Source organism: Corvus kubaryi, unplaced genomic scaffold (genome assembly GCF_017639235.1).
Source record: "Corvus kubaryi isolate FWS band 111438036 unplaced genomic scaffold, C.kubaryi_AGA036_p1.0 37270, whole genome shotgun sequence".
NCBI lineage: Eukaryota > Metazoa > Chordata > Aves > Passeriformes > Corvidae > Corvus > Corvus kubaryi.
In genome coordinates, this window is record NW_024581083.1 from 1,282,320 (window position 1) to 1,307,618 (window position 25,299).

Genomic DNA, 25,299 nt, shown 5'->3' on the forward strand with positions numbered 1-25,299 from the left:
TGCCATGAAAAGCAGATGGGGAACAACGTGCAAGTCAAACACAAGCTATTTACGTGTTGCTTACTCCAGACGTAATTCTTTCCAATGCTTCTTGCAATCAGCTCACTGGCACACCAGTGAGTAGTTAATGATGCACCAGGGTAGAACTGAACTGAGAACACAAGAGGAAATTAAGCTGGAAAATCTGAAAAATGTAGGCAGTGATTCAAAGGTATTCTTGGGGAAAAGCATGAGTCAATCGACAGGATAAAGACAAATGGAAGAGAATGGCTGGTACAGGCAATGAAAGTGCCCTCTACAGGCTTTGTGGTTCTTTTCTTCAGTGAACCTTTTAAAATACAGCTGACATAAGTCAAGTAGGGGTACTGGCTGTCTTGTTCATATAGCTGAAACACAGGGACTCTTTCCCCCCCTCATTTCCTTATCTTTATCCTTACTTTCCATCTGTGCTTTCCTGACAGGAGAATCTTTCTTGTATTATATAAATGTCTCATGCTAAGATGCATGAACTAACTCTTACAATTTGTAAAATCTGTTTATAATCCATTTTATGACTTAAGGATTTTATTAGCATTATTTTGATGTCTGTCAATAACCATTAGAAGTAGATCCCAATATTCTTAAGCACTTATTTCTGTGCTCTAGTGCATCACACACTGCTTCAATCCAGTTAAAGTCTTGCTTATATCTTAGACTCACTGAAAGATTGATGTCAAATGTTTGAAAAAGTTATGCCAAAAATATTTATACATTCTGTGTCTACATGTCGTATTTTTGATGGCATGAAGACTAGAAAGGAAGACTAGCTGTTTGTCTTGTCCCTGAGGCAGGGAGAACTGTGTGGACAGGACTAAAAACCATGGACTGTCTAAGGCCAAACAACAGGATGTGCTCAACTGGCAGAACTTTAGGGGTTCTTGGCAAAGGCAGGTCTAGAGGGGAGAAAATGGCAAGCCAGGTCCTATAGCACCAGTAAATGTTCCAGTCATCTGGGTAGGACCACGCTTAGGAGTCACTGAACTAAGCTGAGCTCTTTTCAGGCTCTGTGTGGCCAAAGTTTCTGCAGCAGGTTGGACTCACCTGGGTTTAGAATAACAATTTTGGGTCCCTGTACTCTTGTTTCAGCTTTTGTACTGAGTTTGTCTTGGATATGCACAGCCTCTTAGAGCATTGTAGTCTGAGGGAGGAAGAAGCATACAGTGAGCACTGATACCAGAACTAAAAATGGGAGAAACTTCATCTGTGAGAGCAGCAGAGGAGGAGGAGGCAAAATGCATCAGGATCAATGACTTGCTTTTTGAGATTTTAATGGAAATGTTTGTTTGTACAGTTTGAGCAGCTGGGGGATGCTCTAGTGATGCAGATACTTTCTGCTAATGGAATTTTGGGTGTCAGTTGTAGTGTCTGAATACTGCTTTCTTTTTCCTCTGCAGGGATCTAGAAAAAAATAACATCACAAGAATCACAAAGACAGACTTCACGGGGCTGAAGAATCTTCGTGTCTTGTGAGTATAACACAAAACTTGTCTGTTTTTTATGAGACTATTTTAGGGTGCTACTACTTAGAATGTATAATTCCAGAGACTAAATTTTAGTAATCTTGGCACATTATTCAATTGTTGGTATTCTTTTAAACCAGGCAACTGGAACAGTTTGTCATTTGAAACAGTAAATTTTAGTTCTACACTTAAGTGACTGTAGTTTCAGAGCTGTTTAGTTGTTTCTTACTGGCTTTGAACAAATCCTGTGGTAAAGATTTTGGTCTGCTTTACAATCACTTATGCATAAATCAATTATATTGAAACACTAGCAAATAGGACTTTCAGATTTTGGCCACTTTAAGGTACAGTCCCATTAATAGCATAGTATTAAGTAGAAGTTGATTAAGAATAGCTGTAGAAGTTGTACACAAGGAAACTGGTGAGTTTTTTTGATCTAGTATACAGTCATAAATACAAAGATTTCAGGTGGTGCTGTCTCATGATCTCAGAGTATGTCAAGAGCTTAAGCATACCTCTAGATAGGCCTTGAACATCAGTCTGCAGACTTTGTCATTCCTGGTTTCCTATTTTCTCTACATGGACGTCAAGCAGCGCCACTAAGTTAGTGATGAAAAGTTTTCCTCTGATTATCTTCTAAAACAAGCCCTTAAAGCTGCAACTGTTGAACTGTTACAGTTGTTTAGTGATAATCCCAGTGATTATTTAAGTCCTGCTAAGGAAAAGGTGAGTCTTTTCTCCTGCTGCCATAACACTTGGGAACAAGTTGTCATATACTAAGGAAACACCTCTAATCTATGGGAAGACTTTTTGTTCCTGTGGTGTTTCTTTCATCTCTAGCAGAGGAGTTGTTTAGATTTCCTTGGCTCCCATCCCAACTGTCAATACCATTTTGAGAGTCTATTAAAATAAATGTTCTCTACTATATTAATGTCAGTAGGGTTTTTATAGTGGTTGGGTTTTTATAGTGTCAGACATTGCCTAATGCTGCTGCAGTCTTTTATGCCTTTAGGAATAACTGAAATGTCCAACTGCCATCTTTACCTGGAGCTTTTGTCCCATGTTCATTCCAGGTTCATGTAACTCATTTGCTCAGACTTTGAGTAATGTGGTGTCTGACACAGAAGGCATTGGAATAAAACATCCTTCAGATTTTTCTTAACTTTTCTTTGGTTTCTCTTATGGTCTTTTCATAATTCTGTTACTGAACTCCTATTTTTCCTTTTTTCCTCCCTGCCTGTTTGCTGGGGGTTATGGTGAGAAGAGAGAAATCTGCAGCCTGTCCCAGTGTTCCTAGAAAGGTAGCCTAGTCCTGCACACATCAGAATGAGGGCTAGAAACAGGTGACCTGGAAACCTGTAGCCCTGTACTGCAGAAAAAAATCTTCCAGTCTCAAGCAAACACCACATGTGCAAAATACTCCTTGGTGCACATTTTCCTTTTATCCCTTCTAGCTCCCTCCTTTTTCCTTTTCCTCCTGCAGTATTTCATCCCTGTCCTTTAAGCCACATGACTCTCTAGTTCATGTGCTTGAGTTTTGTAATTTTATATTTTTGTCTTCTTGGTCTTCTCTGTGGAATACTCTCTTGCTGTCTGTGCCCTCAGCTCCTATCTAGTCGAGCAGCTCTGAGCATCCTCAGAGGAGTGGCTGTTGAACAGGCAAGAACAGTGCTTTTCCCTGGTCATCCTGAGGCCAGACTCACTGTCTGCTGAGCTCTTCCTGTCTGTGTTTTAGCTAAAGCCACATAGAATATTCGGAGGTGTTTGGTCCCTGCACCTGAGTGCTCCTACAGGAGTGGGTGTGTGCTGGAAGGCAGCGCTGAGGGAGGGAAAAGGTCACCTCAAATGGGACTGTTGGAATATTGGTTCCTTGGCTTCCGTTTCACCTATAAGGGCATTTCTGCTGTGTGAATGGCAGTCATCCCCTGCACACTGTAAATCAGAGAGAAGTCAGTCTCCTGTGCTTGTAACTTATCCTGGTGTTGGGGGGGAGAAAAGCAGGATCACACTCAGGGGAAAGCTGGGACCTGTCCCATGTGTTTTTGCACCCTGTTGTACAGTGGAACACAGCTGCTGTTCCTGGGGGGATGGAACCCCTTTGGAATACTTAGAGGATTTGCTCCAGAGCAAGCCTGAAATCTGTGCAGAACAGAGTGTGGACAAAAAAAATACGTTGCCATTGAGTGGGTTCCTGCTGTGGGCTGTAGAAGTCACTTATCTCAATTATGTGACATAAATATCCTGGAAAGATTAGGAATGTACCAGGGATGTAACAACAGCCTCCAGGCCAACACCTTTCTAAGCAAAAATGTTGTGGTTACAGAAGTTTAGAAACAAAAGTATTTACCAAATGTGGAGGTCAGGAGGCAAATTTGGAGTCAATTTCCTGTTAGTGACCACGAGAAAGAGTGCTCCTCTGCCCTAATTTTTTAATAATCTCCGATTAAAACTGGTATTGATGTTTAGGTGAAAAGCATTTTAATAATGTTTGAAGAGAAGTGGGGATGCCTTTATTTTGTGTTAAAATTAACTGGTATTTCTGGAATTGCAGACACTTGGAAGAAAATCAGATCAGTGTGATAGAACGTGGTGCTTTTCAGGATCTGAAACAACTTGAACGGCTGTAAGTATCTCTATTTATACCTATGGAAAAGCTACAGACTTTCCACCTCTCTGTTAATGGTCATCCATAATATATAATGATAATAAAATTAACTTTCTTTAAGAGAGAGAGAGGTGAGTACCTGCCTAAATTAAAGTATGCTCTTAAACACCTCTGAATTTATATTACATGATAGATAATACTTGAAATAAAATGTAGAGTGGCTGCCAAGAAAATAGAACTGGCAGTGAAACCAGAGTCACAATAACATTATCAAAAGGACATTATCTGGGAAAGTCTTAAAATTGATATGTGGATGAAAAGATTTTTATAATAGTTTCATATTATTGTATATTTTTGCACTTATATGTGTCTATGCAGATGGAAATTGCAATTGTCTCATTTGAGAATCACAGTAGTTCTAAAACTGCCTTGATACTTAGTTTTCTGATTGGCTTAATTTCCTCTGAAGTAGCACAATGCCAGTGATAGCAGTGGATTCCAGGGTATCATGGAAGACTTAGATGAGGACAGATTGTAGATTTCCTCTGCTTTTGATAGCAATGAAGTTAATTTCTTTTTTTTTTTTTTTTTTGGAGAAGGTGAATATAAGATGTCTCTTGATCTGGAATTGGTTTATAGAAACCTCCTGGCCCAGCAGGAGTATAAACTTAAATATCAAAAAGGACTAAACTGATTCTACATCCAACTGCTGCCCTTAGCTGGGTGTGCTCCTTGGCATTATCGTTAATTCTGTCTGCTTATGGTGGGAGCAGAACAAAATCTCTGTAAAACTGAAATAACTTGGGGAATTATACTTTGTTAGAGATAGGTGACTAGAATAATATCACAAGCTGGTTTGGAATGCAGGCTTTTTATGCTTGATTGGTAACTCTTATCTGCAAGGCATTTCTTGTAGGACTTGTTATTTTCCCATTGATATTTTCCAAAGCAGCTTTCAAGAGTTAAGTGCCCACTTGCAATTGTTCAAGAGAAGTCTGGAGTATTGAGCTAATACTGTACTAAAGCTGTTTCAGATGATCTCAGGGTTAGATTTGCATTTGAGTTGTTTAACGAGTGCACTGAACATTTAAAATTAATTTACTCAGTACTTTTGTCATGAATCAGAAAGCTCCATCTATGGCAATAAGGGAGATGAGTTTTAAATTCTGACAGATTTTCACCTATATTCAATTAGAAAGTACTTTCAGGCACAGAGTTTTGCCATAGCTGATTTATTTCAGAAAAAAAACCCCCAGCTTACTTTTCTAAAATTAAACATAACCTGACATTGTAGAATACTGTTTTTTCACATTATAGCTCATCGTGAGGAGTCAGTATCCTACCTACACAGTCCTAGTTTAAGCTCATTTTATATATGTGTATAAATATATAAATAAATCTTTCTCCTATCTATATTTAGATAAAGATTCAGGTACTTAAATTTTGAAAGAGTTTTGAAAAAATTCCAGGAGAAGGGCTGGCTATTGGTAGCCAGAAACAAAACTCAAGTGTCATCTGTGTGTTCTGTTTCTGCAGAGCCTGCTCTGCCAGCAAATGAAAACAATATATGTTGTGAAAGCAGAAGTCAGGAAATATGATACCTTTAATGGTGTCTCTTTAAGGCTGTGGTGTTTGAAAGTCCCAACTTTTTTTTTCCCTGTATGAACTCTTAACTTGGCCTGTTAACCATACTGCATCTCTGCTTCTCTTTTAGGATTGCCTGTCATTAAAATATTTCCTAAATTAATGTAGTATGAAAGGGAGGCCTGGAAACTTGCAACTTTTTGGTATTTTAGCTTAAATAATTTTTAGGACAAAACTATAAATCTGGCTTTTTTGCTATGAGTGAGTAGGCTTTGGAGAATGGACTGTGGAAAGTTTGGCCTAACTTATAAAGGCTAAATTGCAGCGTTTTAGGTAATATTAAAACTATTTTATTAAGTATTATCAAACACTGCAAAATGTTAATGAAGAAAGTATGTGGGTTGCATTAAAAAAAAAAAAACAACCTGGCTTTTTTCCATTTAATTTCTTTCAAATAACAAATAAAAATCACTTATATTGCTTTGATTTTTGGAATAATGTTCTTTTTTGATCTATTGAAGTGGATGCAAAAGTAATCATTAACTTATTTTTAAACAAAGCAGCTGCACTGGGTCAAACTTTAAAGAACAGGATAATTTCTGTTCCTGGTAAAATACCACATATAAAGGTTTTTCATTCAAAGTAACAGTGGAAGTATGTTGTTCCACTCCTCTCCTCATGATAATCATTCAAAGGGCCCAGACTTCGGTGAATATTGTAGCTCATTTTATTTTCACTTGTCTGGATATTGAAGCACTTCCATCATTATTATCTGACCAAATTAGCAGAATTTTGTTGGGCATGTCCTGTGTAAGTAAACTTTAAATAAAATGTCTTTAGAGCTGATACCCACTGCTGCCAAATATGCCATGGGGATGCCTCTCCAGTTATTTGGATTTTACACTGATTTTTTTTTTTTTTTGTGTGGGACAATATTGCTCACAATGCCATCAAAGGAGGATATTGTCAGAATTGGATATTGGCTCAATAAAATTTGGCCATATCTCGAAGAAAGAACGTCATGCAAGGTATCTTAAAGTGACAGCACATAGCTGAGAAACGAAGTGTGCAAGTAGAAGGTAGAAGCCACTTCTTATTTTGGCATGTTTGTACTCAGCATTGAAAAATGCAGGAATCTAACCCATTCTCTTAGCAAAATTCAGTTTGTTCAATGTAAGCTCTGCTGAATCCTAAGATGCAGAATCCTGGGAATGACCAGTGGCACTCACCACAGTGGAAAAGTCAGAATGTTTCCCGTGCTTTTATTGCAGCAAGGTTGTATAGCTTTATTCCAGAACATAAAGATTAGTGGTGAGGTAGCTGAGCCCTCTTTTGGATTTCAGCATTTCACTTTTATGCTTTGCTATTAACACCGTGTATGGTTTTAGGATAAAATGATTATGAAATTTCACACGCCAAGAGGCTCAAGAGGCGAGCTGGTGGGCCTGAAAGATGAACTGACATTTCTTCCAGAGCCAGATGTACGTCACACATTTATGTGAAAAATGAGGCAGGATATAAGACACCAACAGATCCTGACTTTTCCACGGCCAACTGCCAGAAATTGTCACGTAGCCCTATAATCTTCAAAAGACTGGACTTTGGCTGATGGCTGCTTCTTTCTACTCAAATTAGTGTCTTTAGCAAGCATAAAAGATCTCAACATCTGAAAGCACTAAAACTGTGTTTTTGTTGTTTAGGGGAGGGGGGAAAAATGTATAAGCATGGCCAAATCAAATCTTCTCAAAGTTGGGGAAAATAATTAGCTCTAAGAAAATAGCAAAAAAGCTAGAATCCAGATTTTAACCTCAGCATATACATGTATGGTTTTGGTTTGGTGTGTGTGAAGACAGAGGTCAAAATGGAAATTGTTTGATTTTTAACTGTGGTGATGCCACTGTACATTGAGTCTTTGTAAGCAGCTTCCCAAATGCTTGATTAAGGTATTAAAGTAGATTTATTTGGCACAGTGTACTGCAAAATTGCTATTAGTGACCAAAGATGCTAAGGAAAAGAATAAATTCTTATATGGTGCTTCACAATCTGGATTTCATAAATTGAGATTGAACAGGCTTTAAATAAATCATGTAATACAAAAAGCATCTTCCACAATTACCATGCTGAGTGGAGAGATTGGTGGGTGCTTCAGAGTAGCCAGGAAAGTAATAAAAGCACTGGGCAGTTCTTTGCTGTTGTAAACAAAAGCCAATCCTTGGCAGCATGGACCAGTCTGCAGTGTTTGCACAAGGTTTGCAGTGTGTGCAGCTTGGGTGTTTTTGCTGGAGCTGCATGCACTACACATTTCAGAAGCCACATGGATCTGTAAAGATGTCACACAGTTCAAATGTAACCTTTCAGAAAAAAGCCTTATTGTTTTTGGTCCCCATTTTCCTATGACATGGTGGGTAACACACCCAACTGGAAATCCATGCTCATAAAATGCTTATCTGGAAATGCAGGAGAACAAAGACACCCTAAAATGGATTTAGAGCTGTGACTGGATGTTTAATCAGTTTTATCAATTGTGTATTTCCCTCTTGCTGCTCCCACTACCACAGCTGAGTTGGTGTAGTACCAGGTTTGCTGCCAGACAGCCCAGGGGCTGCTGAAGGTGTCTCTGCACATTGGACTGATGGATTTCTCTGCATTCACACCAAAGACAGCAGCATCCCCCTGGCTCCTGAGGAGCCAGGATATGTCAAAACTTGAGCTACACTTTCCTGCTGGGCAGAACTGCTGCAGCAGCCCACCTTCATGAGGGTGAAGTGGTATCTAACCCCAGGTCACAGTCTGGGTGTCAGTGGTGCCGTCTTTTGTAAATGGGGGAAAACAGTTTCTATCAGACACCAGTTAAAAACTTAACCACTCTCTGTGGGAGCTGGCAAAGAATATACAAAACTGAAATTCAGTTTGTGACACTTGGAGAGGTGTGGGCTTGGTCTCCTGGTTAGAAGGATAGATTAGTACTTAGTTCTTGTTCTGCCTGCATCTGTGAGCTAAGCAATATGAAGCTCCTTGTTGCATTGGCTGATGCCTGCAAATTTAAATAATATTTATTGATATTGGTTAATATTTAAATAATATTGTTAATAACTTTTGTCCCACATCCTCTGAGAAATGATTCCAGTAATGAAAAAAAAGGAATCCTGTAACCAATTATCTGATAAAGCAGTCTCTCTTACCTTGCATTTTCAAGAACATTTGGCATTGCTTTTCAAATGAGTGTCTGTGTGACTGTTTACATTATGAGAAGTCCAACATGATGAGCCAGAATGTTTTGGGTGGGAGTATCTGACAGGGTGTTACTGGTTTTATTCCTGGATGCTGATGGGACAATCATGGAGAATGGAGCATTTGGTGCTGCAGAATTTTTCCAGTATTATTCAAGTCCATTCCATTCCATTCCTCTTTACTCTCAAGTCTGGGGTTTATCCAAGGCTTCCCTTTCAGACAATGTCTCTGAAAAATACATAGTAAAGTTATGAATTTGTTTGGAGGCACTAATTGTTTTAGCTTGCATGGGTACAGTCTGACTACTTTGTTCAAGAATTGTGTTGTTTTGGAGTGTGGGTCTGCAGTTTCTAGGGGCTGTAATGCAGTTTTTACTGCTTAAGGGTGGACCATGTTATCATCACTGTCTCATCTGCTTAGTTTTCTGACTCTGATAGCAATAGAGTAGCAGCAACACCCTCATGTAGAAGCTTTCCATGTTCACGAGTTCCTTCCTGCTATTATTGCACAGAGTTCCACAGTTTGATCCTGCTGCTGGCTCAGAACCAGGAGTCTGGAGGGAAGGCTCAATCTCCTCTCAGCTGTACCCTGGAGGGGTATTCACTTACCCTTCCTACAGAGTGCACAAATCAGACTCATCAAAGTCGTCCCTGCTGAGGGCTGTTGAATACAGCACCCCCTCAGCCAGCTGAGAAATCCAGATGGAAAAGGTGGAAAGCTGGCAGTGGTGTAGAGGAGGATGATCCCTCCTTGCCCTGTATACAGCTGCTGGAAATGGGATATGGAGCTGGCTTGGCTGTAAGTCAATCCCAGAAATGGAGACTTTCTGATTTTCACCTGTTGCAAGGAACTGAACTGCTTCTCTTTTCCAAATCTAATTCTACCCCTGCTGAACTGGCTGACCACCTTTTAAGTATCAGGGATATTCTGTCTTTTTTATGGAGAGGGCTGAGATGCTTTGGCAGTGCTTCATCATGCCTGGAGCAGAGGTACTTAATGGACTTCCAGCTGCCCTTCAGCCCTGCAGGAGCTCATGCTGGGTATCTGACTTTGGAGCAGACCTGTCAAGTCACCACTAAGGAGCTGGTTAACAAAAATCCAGGCAAAATCAGTATCTTCCCTGAGGAATGTGAATTATAACAAGAAGATAAAACGATAAATGCAAGTTTTGTTCATGAGATATGATGGAAAGCACTATGCAAGATGCAAATGGTGGATTGCTGAGCCGTGTGGTTGATACTTTACATTTAGAATCACACAGGACAAAACCAGTAACAAGGCCAGAGTAGCTCTTGGTGGATCTATGTGGGGGAGTGTGTGTGTTGACAAATGAAAGGATAAAATAGTAAAATAGATATTGACAGGCTGAGTGTGAACAGTGCACTTCAGTCAACCACTGGGGAGGAATGCAATACTACCCTGTATCGAGTCTCATCTTGGTGCAAGCTGACAGCTCACCTTTGTTAATTCTTGGAAGCAAGAAGGAAGCTCATTAATATTGTATTGGTTTTTGATTCAGCATTATGTGCTGCTCTTGGCTCAAAGAGCCAAAATAAATGTTCCCAAGATATGGCTCACATGCTTCACTTACCTGTCAATACTGTGCACTGGCTGCTCTGGAAGATCTCACTGAGATGTACTTTTATCACACTACTTAACTGCCAGTAATTTAGAGAAGTGTTAGTCATTTGTGTGAGTGATGTATCAGGTACGGTCAGCAATGATTATTTGTCTTTTTTATTTGAAAGAGCTCTCGTGTTGCTGTTCCCACAATTCAGAGATACAGTCAATATAAAACTGGGAGAGGAGGGGAATTTGCAACTATTAGTCCAAAAAGTCATCCTTTCTGGGAGGGAATGTTGCAAGATGTCTGGTACATACATTTCCATATAGAGTCAAGATTCTCACAACAGTTAAGGATGCGAGAAAATACTCGAGTAAGGCCTAGTTCATGCAGATACCCAGTTCATATGGTGAATAAACTATTCTATCATTTATATTCATTTTTCAGAAAAAAACGTTCCTTTATTTTTGCTGTAGTACAATGGTAGTGTCCCTGAAGGATAAATTGTTTTCCATATGTACTGTGAACAGTAAATGCACATCCCAAAATGAAGCATTCTTAAGGCTTTAAGACTGTCTTAACATTTTTATAGTCCAAAATATGTGAATTCCCCTTTGAATTTTGTTGATTTCATATCTGTGGCCACCAGTTTAGTCAGGAATTATTCATAGCGACTCACTGAATTTTCTTCAAAGGATGTACCCCAGGGCTCAGGTCACTAGAACCTTGAAACTAGAGAATTCATGTTATTTTTTAACAAAGCAAAATAAAAAAATTGCCTTTTTTTACTGAATTTCTAATAATATGTATTCTGTTCATGGTTAGAACCTAATACTGTGTAATATAAATGTGCAGCATACTAACCAAGCTGTATCTATTCACACAGAGACACTTCTGTAATGTCCATGCCTCGGATTCTCGAGATTAATTAGTGTTTACCGTCTCCTGTCAATAGAGGCTTGCAGGTAGAACTTGTTTATTTTTTGGGAGACACAGTGGTTCAAGTGTAAGTATAGATCATTAGTGGAGTAAGACTGGTGAAACAGCAACAACAAAAAAAGCATGAAATGGCTTCTAGAAGCAAAACCTGGGTAATTCTGAGACGTGCCCAGCCTGCGTCTTGCTTGTGTAGAAAGTCACTCTCCTGTTCAGTGTCTTAATAAAGCTGTCTGTGGTTCTATGCTAAGTATTTCAGTAGTTTAAACCACATTGTGAAAAGGTCAGTTGATTTTTAGAAGCATCACTGGGAACATGACTTACAGAAGCGTAAGAAAAAGCTTTAATGTGAAAAAAATGTATTTGGGGCTTTTTTTGGAGGCAGACTTTGTCATTCTGTGGGTGCAGGGCACTTGAAAAAGAGCAGTGTTCAGCTGTGTTATGTGCTCTGATCAGGGTGTTACCTCAAATGAGAGGCATCTGTGGCTTGGATTTTGATGTTGGGGGTTTTTTTCCCTATACTAAAGCTCATAACTTTAGTTTTTATTGAAATTAGTCAAGCATTCCTGCAAGCATTTTGAAGTATGTGTCTTTGTGCACAGATGAGTTGTTGAGATGTGACTACAGGTTTTGTGCTTGGAAATAGTTTTTATTTCTTACGGTCATTTCAGAAAAAACTAAAAATTGCCTTGTCCTTTCCCTGTGACCCTGTTGAAATTATGGCAAGATGTCAATTTGCCTAAAAAGGTCTGCATTTGCTGCATTTGAGGTTTCAGGACTGGAAAAGTAGGGGCAGATGAATTGAGGAAATAAATCCCCAGTAAGCCTGGCAAGACTTGCTCCAAGTGTGTCAGCTGTAGGTTTGATAACGTGTGTTCCTGCACACCAGACACTTTTATTGGAGTTGTACTTCACATGAGGGACACAAACATGCCCAAATGGTAGAAATGTCATCCTTCTACTACTGATGAGTGCCTTGCAAGGGGTAGGTTTTGTCCACGCAATTTGGAGATAAAATGGGAAGAAGAGGTAAAAAGCAGCAGGAGAACAAGTGCACCTTGATCAGCTGATGGTTTGTGAGTCCCCTGCACTACCTGCTGCTTTGGGCTTCTACTGGACCATCTTTATTTAGCAAAAACAAAAAACAAACCGGCAAAAAAAACCACCAGAAAACCCCACCAAAAAAATTAAACCTGGATTAGTTATAAATTATTTCAAAGATGAATCCCTCCACTCTTGCTTGTGCATGAGTCTTGTCGAAGAACCCTGTTTCTGTGTTTATTTTTATGGGACTCTTGTTGAAATAAATTTTGAAATGGTACAGTAGCTGTCACTTTCTTACCCTTTGGGGACTATTCAGTGAATGAAATAGTTATAAGAAACCACTTACTCTCTGAAGATGTGTAGAGGTGATATTTTCTAATTGGGTGTGTGCATTTGGAAAAATGATAGTTCCTAATTACTGTGTTTATGTACTGTGGACTCCTAGAGGGCACTAATACCCTCAAATTTCATAGCTTGCTCTGTCTGTAGCACATAATTATATAGTTATATATTACTCAGCCATTGCTGGACAGCCAAGCTCTTGGTTACGGCTGGTCCAAGAGTGAACCTTTTATTTCTTTTGCAAACATTATAAAAAAATAAAAAATTAAAAATTGGCCCCTCTTTTCCAAGGGAAGCCATTAGCAGCTCTGTCAATAGGCCAGCACAGGAGGAGTCCAAACACAGGAAAAGTGCAGGAGAGGCTGAGGGCAGTAGCAAGGAGCAGGATGCAATGCTTCAGTGAGAGGGTTTGGTTTGCATTAGTACTTCTGACCAGGGCCACAAAACAAAGACGTTTATTTTAACAACATGAAAATAAATGAACCTGATTTCATCAAAAACGTTTTTGTAATAGGTCACTGACCCACAAGAACTCATGGAAAAACAAATTTGGGTCTCATTTATGTAGACAAGAGGTTCTGTAACCACAGGATTCATAAGCTTCTGAAAGCAGTGGTTCCAAGGCAAGCGGAATAAGGACACTTCCACTGCAGTGAAGCCATAATTCAGTTGGAATAGCTGATCAGCACTGGACATTACATCAGAGCTTTAAAACATTATTCTTTTCTGTGGCTTGTTTGTTTGATTTTAGCAGGTTTTTTTTATACTTGATGAAGATTTATGAGGGTATTTGCTTAAGCAAAACACTTCTGGATTTAGCAGTCATTTCTTCCAGATCTGTAGGAAATGCTTAAGTGTCTGTGTTACTGTTGGGTAAGGACTGCTGCATCAGTGGTCTGGAATTATGTGGGTGAACTTTATTTAGCTTAAGTAATTTAATCAAAAGGGTTTTGCTTCTTTGAGCTTCCTCTTATTAGAAGGATTATGCTGCTTGCCATCCCAGAAATACCATAAGTGTTGGCTGAATTTCATGCTGTCAAGCACAGCGATTCTTAAATAATCCTGCTCCTGAGCGAAACGATGATGGATTCAAAGTACTTAACCTCCTTTTGTTCTTGGAGAACATATGAATATGTAGGTCTTGAAGTCTCTCTGTCATGGATCAGAGCAGTACAGTCTTGACTTTGCTTTTCCTCTGGCTCAGCTCCATTTTAGCTGTGTCTGTTGAACTGGAGCTCCCCTCAGTCTGCACCTTCCTTCCACATGGAACAGAACAAACCAATGCATGTTGGCTTATAGTTAATGTCATATTCGTGTCATGTTCTCAGTTCTTTGGAGATAATTTCTTCTCTAGATCTTTCTGCTTGTGTCAAGATGTTCCAGTATGAGGATCCCAGAAAGAAGAGAGGATTTCAGGGTTCATGCAGATGTTATGGACATACCACATGCATTTTCATACTTGTATTAGGTAACTCTGAGTGGAACAGATCTCCTGTAGTATTCTAGGAAAACAAGAGAGAAATGGGAACTCCTGGGTAGTGAAACACTTTAGAACATCTGACCCCTGCATTCGAAAACATTCTGGGAATGTGGAAGTAGATCAGAGTAATTATCACAGAAACTGGGTGCTCTCAGCTTTTCTACAAAGTGGATTTTTGAAGGCTGGTTACCCATGTGGCTTCCTCAGGAGATGATGTCCTTTGGCTGAGTTGTCTTAGGTAATTCCCACTGCTGATAGAGCAGTCGAGAGCTGTTCCTGTTCGATCTGTTTGAATAAGGCAATACCTTATTGGTATTGGCTTTTTGGTTGTCAGATTGGACTCAGGTGTGCACTGTGCTCTTTGTGCCACCTCCTTATTTCCTTACAGTCACTCCATTGGCTTTGGAGGATGGACCCTTTTTTGAGCATCCAGCTTGATTTCAGCAGGAGATGATCCTGCAAATCTTCCTTTTTTTACTGGTTCTGCTTGGCACAGATCCCTGGGAGAAGGAGCACCACAGTGCCCTGAGCATTCCTTACTATATATGGACGGTGTGGGGAGCAGGGCTGGTATTGCCTTATTCAAACAGATCAAACAGGAACAGGGTTCTGTTTCTTCTGCTAAAAATTGCAATAATTGTTGTACTGGCAAGTTTTATTCCTAATTGTTCCCAGCAATTTCTGACTTTGAGAAATGGTTTGATTAATACAAACTTTTAAGGCATGTCAACAGGGGCAGCATGGCTTGGAGATGTGAATGCTAAAATTTACTTTTTCCTTTCTTCATAGACTTTTAGCCCTGACCTGGAGAGATTACACACTGGTGTAAAAAGTAGCTTAACCGTGTCTATTTTTTACTGTTTTTACAAAAATTGATGAAATATTAAAAGTGATGGATATTTAAGGGTACTCTAATAGATTAAGTTCCTTGGATAAAGTCCTGTTCTTTTCACAATAGTCAGTGGAGTAATGAAAAAGTGACCCTGTTTTTTATCATTCCGTATGAGTGTTTTGAAGTTACAAAGTGTGAATTCCTAATTTTTTCAGATTTGAAATTGGAGAACTTTCTAAAAGCTTTGCAGAAACTGAGAAGCAGCTTCAGCAGAGACCATCTCTGCTTGAGGGTTTATGGATCAAGCTTTTTTGGCTTCTTTGAATGGCAGTTGAAAGAAATTGTTAATTCTTGTACATTAAAGTCTTCTGCAGACAGGTATGAGCTACTATCCTGCATGTATGTAACTGGGTAGTTCTAGAAACCTGCTACTGAGTTAAGAGACTGGGCATACACCTCTGCTTGCCTCTTTTGAATTTAGAGGATTTTCTATTGTCTTTAATAAATACTCTGACATTTAAGAGTCTCTATTCTCATCTTCACTTAGGTTGTTACTAAGGTTTCTGTCCATTTCTGTATCACTTTAGGGCATTGATTGCTGTTTTGAATGGTCACGGGAATGTTGTTAGGACGTTTTTGTTTTTTCATGTTGTCTTAGGGAAAGCATTGAAATTTAAATCTGTTCCTCATGCTTTCCTTGCCACTATTACTGGTTTATTCCTAGCCAGAGACCATCTGTGTAGGTCCGTCCTCCATCCTAATATCAGATTTTTTTCACATGAGGAGATACTTAGGAAAAAAAAGGAAAAGATGGATTCTAAGATTGAAAGCTATAAAGTGTTACAGAGCCACAGTTCGTGTGCTGCTGAAATGCACAGACATGTACTCTGCACTTCTGAGAGAGGATAGATAATCTTTCTCAGTCTAATGAGAAGTTGGTAATAAAGGTTATTACTTCTGACAGCTTTGAAAATGTGAACCAGGACCACCCAGCCTGCCAAGTCTGTAATAAGGGATCTCAAAGTTATAACTATTATAAACAGTTTTCCTTCAAAAAATGGTCCCTTAGCAACTTGCAGTGGTATCTCTCCCAGTTTTTTTGAAGAGGTTCTGAAGTAACACGTCACATGGATAAAGAAGTTCATTTCTCCCACACCGTAATCCTCTAATATGGTTGTCCTGGGCTTCCTCGTAGTGCCCTTCCTGAAATTCCATTATATATTGTCTGGCTTTATTTCCTAGGGCAGTAATATAAAGAGGTGATGACAGAAGGTAATGGATAAGGTTGACTTTTTTTACTGGATACTGCATCTTGACTGTTTTTCCTTACAAAGAGGAAGTGATATGAAGCAAAGGAGAAGTTACATTAATGATCACAAAGTATTTCTTGACTCTAATAGGATTTTCTGGTGAAACCATTGAAGGCAATTGGCTCTGCTCCTGTTACTGCTTTCCCAAGCCAGTGCTTCCAAGGAGAAACTTAGTTGCTCCTTGGAGTTCAGTAACTCCTGTCTTTCTCTTTGAGTCTTTTATGCATTAAGTCATTTTTATTGCTTATTGGTTCTGCCCAAGCTTGTAATGTAACCACTTCTTCCTTAAAGTTACTTGTAGGAACTGCAACTGCATCATGTTCCCCAAGCCACATCTCCAAGGATGATGCCACAGAGCTCTTAACAACAAAGCAGAAAAAGGGACCTTGCTTATTGCCAAAAGTGAGACCTAGATGTTTTGAGTGTGAAATAAAATAAATGGCCAAGCTGGGGAGTGAACCCACAGTTACTTGGGTAATTTCTGGATATTAAAGGCTGAGGTAGCAGGACTGCTCTTCTAAAGCTACCCATTAAAAAAATTTAAAAGCAGTGTAGTTTTGATTTTTCTGTTGGAGAATGAGTTGTGTGATAGGCAGAAATGTGAATACAGATGTTAAATCAAACTTGAAAGTTGTTGAACTTGGGTGGAAAGGAACTGAGTGCTACTTATTTCATGACAAATAATGAAGTACTTTGATTGTGGTCAAAGCTGTCAATACTCAGTAGAAAGGCAGACAGGATTTGGAAGCTGATGGGTATCACACACATTCATGGGGTTAAAAACAGATAATTGTTCTGTTTGGAGACAATAATGAAACTGACAGTGTAAGTCAGAGCCTGTGTAACAGCTTAAATTTCTGGGTGGAATGTGTTCAGTAATATTAGTTAGTGTAGTATTGCAAGATATTTTAAACAAAACCCAAAGATGTACAGAAGAGATTTTTGCTGTGATATTGTCTAGCAGAGCCAGGTCCTTTGCTTTTTCCCCCACAGCCATATAAATTTGGTGATTTCTACTCAGACCTTGAATATTTGCAGCTTGCCTGAAGTAACTGATGTTATGGTATTCAAAATTTTCAAACAGAGTCAGTGGCATAATGAGAGATCAAATTGCATTGGAAAATTGCACAGTTTGCCAAGTTTGGCTAAATAATGCCTGCATTGCTTTTATATTGGGCTTTTATATTGACTCCATAGTCCATGGGAAGCAGGCAAGTGCCCCTTTGAAGGGACTTTGAAGAAGGAAACTTCTTGTGGTGTGAGTGGGCATCTGCTCACTGTAGCTCTGCAGAAAAGGGGGTTTGGCTTTTCTCTGATTTGTTTCTTACTCAAAGTAAAACTGTCCTGCAGCTGTGAGAACAAAGCATGAAGCTGAAAATGCTCTGTCTGAAAACACTGGGTACAATTATATTCAGTATGATGTTAATGTTGCTTCTCAGGCCCATTGCTTGTACACCTTGTATGGAAAGGAATGAGAAGTCAAGGATTGTGGTTGCCCTGAAGCTTTTACAGATTTCCAAATTAATTGTATAAGAAACGCATAAGTCTGATATTTTAGATGTTCTTTTACCTGCTTATTTGACTTCTGAATTCTGAATTTCTTCTGAACCTTCTAAAGCCTTGCCCTGGCCATATTAGCCCTGAGAAGGAAGGGATGTTCTGCATGGAAGGGGTGTAACACTGCAGGATTGTTGGAATGTGTTCTCCTTCAATTTGCAGTAGCAAAGAATATGGTTAAATTCTTCTTGAAAAAAGATTAAAATAGCTGCAAGTTGAGCAATGTTCTAGTTCTGCTTCCATATGCATTTTGTTCTTTTCCATCTATGCTGATCATGCCTTCAATAGAGATTAAATTTAGCTCCTCTTTGCTCCTATTGTGAGTGGAGCTCCATGAGACAACAGAACCAGAATTGGATGTGACCCTTCCAATGGTGTGAGCATGAGGGCTGCAGCTGAAATCAGTACCCACAGAAAGTGTCTCCTCCAGGAAAACATGACCTCTGCCTTGAGAGCAAACTGAAATTTTTCCTACCAATACTGAGGTTTTTTTACTCAGACAGAAGTTCTCCAGAAGACAAGAAAATGAAGAAAGCAAAATTATAATTAATATTAAAATAAACTTTGTAAGGTGTAAGTCTTTTGCTCCATTTGTTTCAGAGAATGATTCTGACAAACATCTTCAGTCTTCCTCTAGTCTGGTAGCACTCTTTCTTTCCAGGCTTCAATGGTTGTTTTTTACACTGTGTTTGAATAATCAGGGGAATCTTAATAGTTAAGTTTCTCTCCTATCCCAGCTTCAGACAGAGGAAGGAATATGATTAGCCTGGTTGGAGCCAGGAAAGTAGGAATTTCACAGTTAATAACTTCTCCATTGTTTTTTTAAGGGCCCTTGATATTCTGTGATTGACACAGAGGTTGTTTCCCTCTATCCCTTTGCCTTCAGGACATTGGAACCCCCAGTTGGGCAGCAGGCTGAGGGAGGAAGGGGAGAAACTGGCACTTTTTCATATATATGAGCAAAATATTTTTGGGAGGTTGAGAGGAAGTGTTTGTCCTGTGTTGGAACAGTGTGTTTGATGCTGTATGGGGCTGCTCTAAAGAAAACATAATAAGCCAGGGGACAGCATTTTATGTATGGACTTAGAAAGGTCACACATTCTGTAAGTCTGCATTTTAGGCCATTTGAGTAATAAAGAAAGAAAATGCAGTTTGTGACATGATAAAACTGTGAAGATCAGACATTTATGTACTAATTTTATGTGAGAATAGGTGTCAACATCCAGTATTAAGAATTAGTAAGCAGCCATTATTAAGCATGTGCCAGTGATTGCTAATAATTTCAGGAGTAGCAGTATTGGACTTTTGCACTGAATTCCTGCAGACGGAAGTATGGGCTTTTAGCTTTTATCCTGTACAGCTCCCTAAACATCTTCCAGCAGAACCAGGGTGAATCTGAGCCTCGTGAGAGAGCAGTGTTCTGGTGTGGTGAGCTCCATGCCTGCCTTGGAGGTGATGGATGGACTCCTGGAGACCTTTTTCTTAGACAGCGAGGACTTTGTGTGCAGTTGGTGCATGGTCAACTCTTTTGGGTCACTTATGGGGGCTTGAGGAGCAGACTAACAAAACAGAATATGCCAAGTTCTATTTCCTGTGCATTGCAGTGGTTAAAGTAGTCTGGAAGATGGAGAGAGCTGCAGTGTATGGAGATTGTTGACTGTACAACCAGCATGTGTCTAATCAGAGTTAATAAATTTGACTCAATGCAGGTTTTGCCAGAGCTGATAGGACTCCTGGAGAGCCTCTCTGCACAGTTCTTCAGCTTCCAGGAGGCTTTATTAGTCTGGACTCCATGCTGTGCACATCCAGAGCTGCTTCTGATCCAGCACTGGAGCTAATCTGTTCCGTGGCATTAGATGATTATGCATCATTCTGCCCAGTGCTCCGAATTCCAGGAATACTTTGCAGGTCTTATTAGCTGTAAAGCATCCAGTTCAAAATACATTGAAGACTGAGCAGCTGCATTCCCATCCAGCAGTCCCAGGTGAAATAACGTGGACCAGATCTTGCCTGGCTCTGTGCCCCAGATTCCTCCCTGCCCCTGGGTGTACCTCGGGGCTGGGTGGTGGATGGTGCTGTGTGCACACACGTTCTGGCTGCAGGGCTGATGTGATTCCAGCCTGAGGGAAGAGGCCAATTCCAAGGGTTTATTTTTGTGCTTCGTCCCAGGTGGCATTCCCAGTCTGAACAGTCCCAGGGATTTAATGTGATAATGATTTTTTTTTTAATTGTAGTCTACTGTTCAGATTCACCAAGCTGCCCTGTCATTCCTCCAAGATGTAGCTAGTTACAGCTGCAAAACTGGCTTGGATTTAAATTCATATTTGAGGTATTTCCTGATGTTATTTCTATTTTAAGTCCCTAATTTAAAATCAGGGATATCTATATTTTTTAATAAAGTACAGTCCCAGGAACAAGGTCCACAGCATCATTTTACAAGATTCTGGCTCACTTTGTTTATGAACTTTTTGCAGACCCTTTTTATTTCACTGCTATATGGCTTCACCATTTCCAAGGTATTTGTTATAAAATCAAAAGTATTGCTGTAATTAAAATTGGACAGCTGACAGGATTAAGATTTATGCAGTAATGGGATGGTAATAGGTCTAGGCAAGCAGGGGGCATTTTTGTTCCTCTCATAGGATCATTTGGTGTGGGAAGGGGCTGCAGCCCAACAGATCCCTCAATGTGCCCAGCCTGCGCTTTTCTCCTCTCCCGAGGAACAGCTACATCCCTGTGCTGGCATTCCTAATGTTTGCACTGGAAGTTTCCTATTCTGTCCTAGAACTGATACTGATAGGTGAGGATAAACTTCAGTTCTTGTCAAATGATGTGTTAGGAACTGTTCCACTGCAATTCATCCGCCTTTGGTACTTCTTTGTCAAACCAGAGGAAACAGTGCTTATAAATGACCATTTAGAACATTTGGTCTTTTCATTAAATAGTCTTTAAACACATCTCTTTCTCTTTTTTGGAATTTAAAAACATCCTGTCTGGTACTTTGATACTTCTGTATTGAGGACTTTCTTTAATGGCCTTTCTCTCAAACCCAGGAAGAGAAATAAGAGGTGTAATTGGGATTTTTTCCTAGGCTATTGGTGGTTTTCTGGCATATAATAAATATGAGCATGTTAAATGAATCCTACATCAAGTACGTCTAAGTTTCTACGAGGTGATCTAGTCTTATATTTCAGTAAGTATTGCAGTAGAAGTTATAATACAGTAGGTGATGTTCAACAGAAACAACCTCTGTTCATTCCCTTAGTCCCCCTGAGAATCAAACTAGGAACAAAATGACTTTTGGTGGAAGTTTCAACTTGAAATAAGTCATGGGAAGTGGTGGAAGGTTGTTTGGAGAGTCCCGTAGCTTGAAACGAGACATGGACAGCCATGGACTCTTCAGGTGTTTGTTGTTGCATTAATTTGCTTTGTTATCAATTAGTAACATAACCTGGCCTTAGAGAGCTGCAAGCTCTGGTTTGTGGCAGAAATAAAGCTCACCTGAAGCTTCTGGCGGATGGTATCTGTGCAGGAGCACTCCCACTCTGCTGGGGGAGTTTGAAACTTAAGTTCACGTAAGTTAAAGCAAAGGCAGAACGTCATCGAGTTCTTGGCCTTGATACATGGATTCAGTTTGCTTTCTGCTGCAGTGTAAAAAGAACTTCATTTAAAACAATATCATATTAAAATATTAAATACATTTAGACCCATACAAAATGTTTAGTGCTAGCGAAGAGCAGGTCACAATGTGAGCTTTGCAAGTGTCCTTGTGTGGACTTGACTTCATGTAATGTTTGAAAGAAAATGAATATGAAGGGAATGTCGGGTTGAAATCTTAAAATGCTTAGGACAGTTAAAAAGGACGGCTGAGAACTTGGTCCTTTTGCTGTCACAGGTAGGAGAGTGTTGGCCCATACAAAAAATAGTAAATAATTTAAAATGTTTAATCTTCTGGATTAATTTGATAGTAAACTAGAGAAAAAACTTTGATATTACGGGTTTTTTTCCCCTTCTGAGTTGTTTGTGTTATTGGAAGTTGTAAAAGTTTGACTTCTTGGGTTGCAAGCTTGCTGACCTGGAAATTTGAGTTCTTGTTACTACATATATTTTCTGCTTGTTGATGTGAAACCACCTGTTCTAGAACCTTAATCTGATTTTGATCAGTTTCTTTGGCTTAGAACAATAAGATCAGCATTTGTGAAATACTTGCAAGTAGAGAAAAGAATATTCTTAAAATGTATTCCTGGGATGTTGCTTTGAGATGAGTCAGATGACTTTGAGTTGACAGTGCATAATTATGTGTAGATTGTGAGATCTGAAATGATAATCAGACACAGGAATAAACACTTGACACCATGTGTAATGCATTTCACTGGCACACTTTCATTTTGAATGATAAATAACTTGATTTTGTTCAGTGCTTCTCAATGACTAGTGGTAGTCTTGGTGAAGGAGGATGGAGCTGAGGAGTGCTAAGCCCTGTATAAATCTTTTTTTATATTTCATCCTGTTGTTCTAACAGATAAACGTGCTTAACTGAAGTAATGAATTTGATGAGGGCTAAGTAGCACATTGCTATCAACCTTGAATTAAACAAAATTGTGAAATGTCACGTGGGTGTAAGGAAATCCAGTTTAAAACCTTCCCATGTATTTTCTCAAATGCACAACTAGCATCTCTCCTATTCTTTCAAGTTTCATTTGCTGTTTTGTTCATTTATCTCAAAAATGTCATTGAGTATTTGGTAAAAGCTGTAGGAAATAACTTCAGCAGATACAAATATTGGTTATCACGTGGTGTGTGTAATGCACAGTGCTCAGGCTCTGCGAGCTTGCAGCCTTTGATCTGTTCTAGGTGTCAGAAAGAGAAGTTAAAATTCCCCTCTCTTCCATCACTCCTTTATCTTGTGAGACATGGTCATATGGTGGCCATGTGAAAACTCTGCCATATGAAACCCCACAATGTTAGTTTGATCTCAGGAAGGCCTTTCAATTCCAAAAATTCTTGAATTCTGATAGTGAAATTTCTCAGTGTGCAAGAAAACTGGAAACCAGATATTCAGTGCTAAGTAGCAGTAGGTTTGTAAAAGTTCCAGGTGTCTTTGGAGATCAAAACTTCAGCAAAAATAGATCTGCTATCAAAGTGAACCTGGAAGGTAGATTGGGAACAAAGGGGGCACAAAGCCAGGCTCCTGTATGAATTTACAGGACAAGTCAGCTTCCCCTTTATGGCAGTGGGCTTGTATGTAATTAGTTCGGGTCAACTCATTATGCAAATAGCATTCATTAGGACTGTGAGAACAGGTGACTGGTTTTATTGTCAGCAAGACAACAGAAAAAGGATTGAAGAACAAGACTGTGTCTTACAAGCAGAACTGCTTTTAGATTTTGCAGGGCTGTCACACGTTTTATGGAGAGGAGGCTCATGCTTTTTATAGTTACTGGGCTGGAATAGCTTGGAAATGGTTGTTTTCTAAAAACTGGCAAGTTGTCATCAGAGTAAAACTCATATAGTGAGTGAGTAAAAGGGACTAATGTATAAACACTAATCTGTTCTCTAAAATGTTCCTGGAAGAATCTTCAGGACTAATATTCTATTTCAAATCACCGTGTAGTCATCTGGTTACCCATATGTTCATATTTTCTACAACAGTGCTCAGGTTTTCCAAGTGAAGTTTCAAGAAAATTCTTTAAAAAAAGAAATTATGTATACTACAGAAATAATAGCTAATCTGGGAATAATATTGATTGGTCAAGTTACTGAATTTCCTGTTACCTACATTTTTTGAAGGAGAATGAAAATCCAGATTCCTGCCAGTAGCTGTTCTTAAAGCAGTGTAAGCTGAATATATTCCTCTGTCAGTAGGCATCCAGAGGAAAATGTAAAAATTGTATTTGTGTACTCATCCACATTGAAACTTCGTGGTGACTGTCCCTTGACTCCCCACCTCATGGATGTGGGCAGCTGCTCTACAAATGACACAGTTTGGCTCCTGCATGAATAAAGTGCCACAAGGCATCCAATGGCAAGTTCATATCATGAGGTTTAGTGCAATGGGAGCTTCATGTGTTTATGCATAATAGAATAAACTTCTTAAATTGGAAGATAATCTAATCTATTTTTTTTATTCTAATTGGAACTGTTTAGGCGTCTGAACAAGAATAAATTGCAAGTCCTTCCCGAGCTGCTTTTTCAGAACACACAGAAGTTAACTAGGCTGTAAGTATAATCTGATTTCTTTTTCTGTGGTGCGTTTCTATTTGATGTTCCTTATTGTGCAGATTCACATGTTTGTGTTTTGACTGTGGTGAGAATTTTTGTGATATTAAACTGCTAGTTAGTAAGGGTTTTTTAGGGAACATGTTATGCTTGCTTGTGTGTAGTTGTAATTTGGTAGAACATAAATATCAGAGGGAAGAGAAACCACAAATTTTTTTCTGTTCCTCATATATTCACCAGGATGACGTCAAGGTGACTTATTTTGAACTCCTTATGTAGAGCTACAGCAACCATGGAAAGTGTCAGGTTCACATATTTGGTTCAGTCTGGATGTCCACAAAAAGAGATTGCATATACTTATTTTTTAAAAAAGGAGGTAGTTATAACTTCTTTAGTTTGGAAAATTGTTTTTAACTGAGCCAAGGCTCTGCCGGATAGACCAGCAAAGTTATGGCTGCTGCCTCGTCATGCAGGAAGAGGAGAAATTATGGAGAGGTAAACAATTTTGTTCCTTGAAATGTAAAAACTGTGTTATAAAATGTTCAGATGGCATCAAGGCCCATTTCAACAGCAAGAGAAGGATATTATGAACTTGGCATTATTTCTTTTTGGTGGGAGAAGGGAGTGGGTGGAGGCAGAACAAATAACTGGGTGATTTACAAAATATCTATATTATTTTTAAAAGTGTGTACAAATAAAATGGATGAGCAGGTGCCTGCATAGTTACTATCAAGAAAAGACTCATCTGCCTTTTTAAAGGAGTAGTCAAAAGCTGTTTGAAATAATTTTCTGGATCTTGCCAAACTCATGATCCAGACTGGCTTTTTGAAATTTGGTAAAACTATTCTTTTAATGCTTGAGTTTTTTTATGGAAGATCAGATATCAAGGCTCATGATTTGGTTAGTGAAATTATAAAGTTACTACAGGGTGGCTGAAAAAGTTCTCCATTAATGTGGAGTTTCTATAATTGTTTTAATACATCTGTGTGCAACCAAACAAACCATTTAGGCAGTGCAGTAAATTTTTCTTCCTGTGGAAATACAAACCACGTGGTAATAGTACAGGTTTCTTTTGGAATCAGATGACTTTAAAGCA

The 25,299-nt window shown here is 39.2% G+C and overlaps 1 protein-coding gene across 3 annotated transcripts in view; it reads left to right on the forward strand.

Annotated features, from left to right (window-relative positions):
* Nucleotides 1-25,299, forward strand: part of SLIT3 (slit guidance ligand 3) — a 468,178-nt gene that overhangs the window by 19,527 nt on the left and 423,352 nt on the right. For all 3 annotated transcript variants that reach the window (XM_042025380.1, XM_042025382.1, XM_042025381.1), the window contains 3 exons: nucleotides 1,434-1,505; nucleotides 4,051-4,122; nucleotides 24,132-24,203. In XM_042025380.1, the coding sequence (XP_041881314.1) occupies nucleotides 1,434-1,505; nucleotides 4,051-4,122; nucleotides 24,132-24,203 (216 nt within the window). The remainder of the gene's footprint in view (nucleotides 1-1,433; nucleotides 1,506-4,050; nucleotides 4,123-24,131; nucleotides 24,204-25,299) is intronic.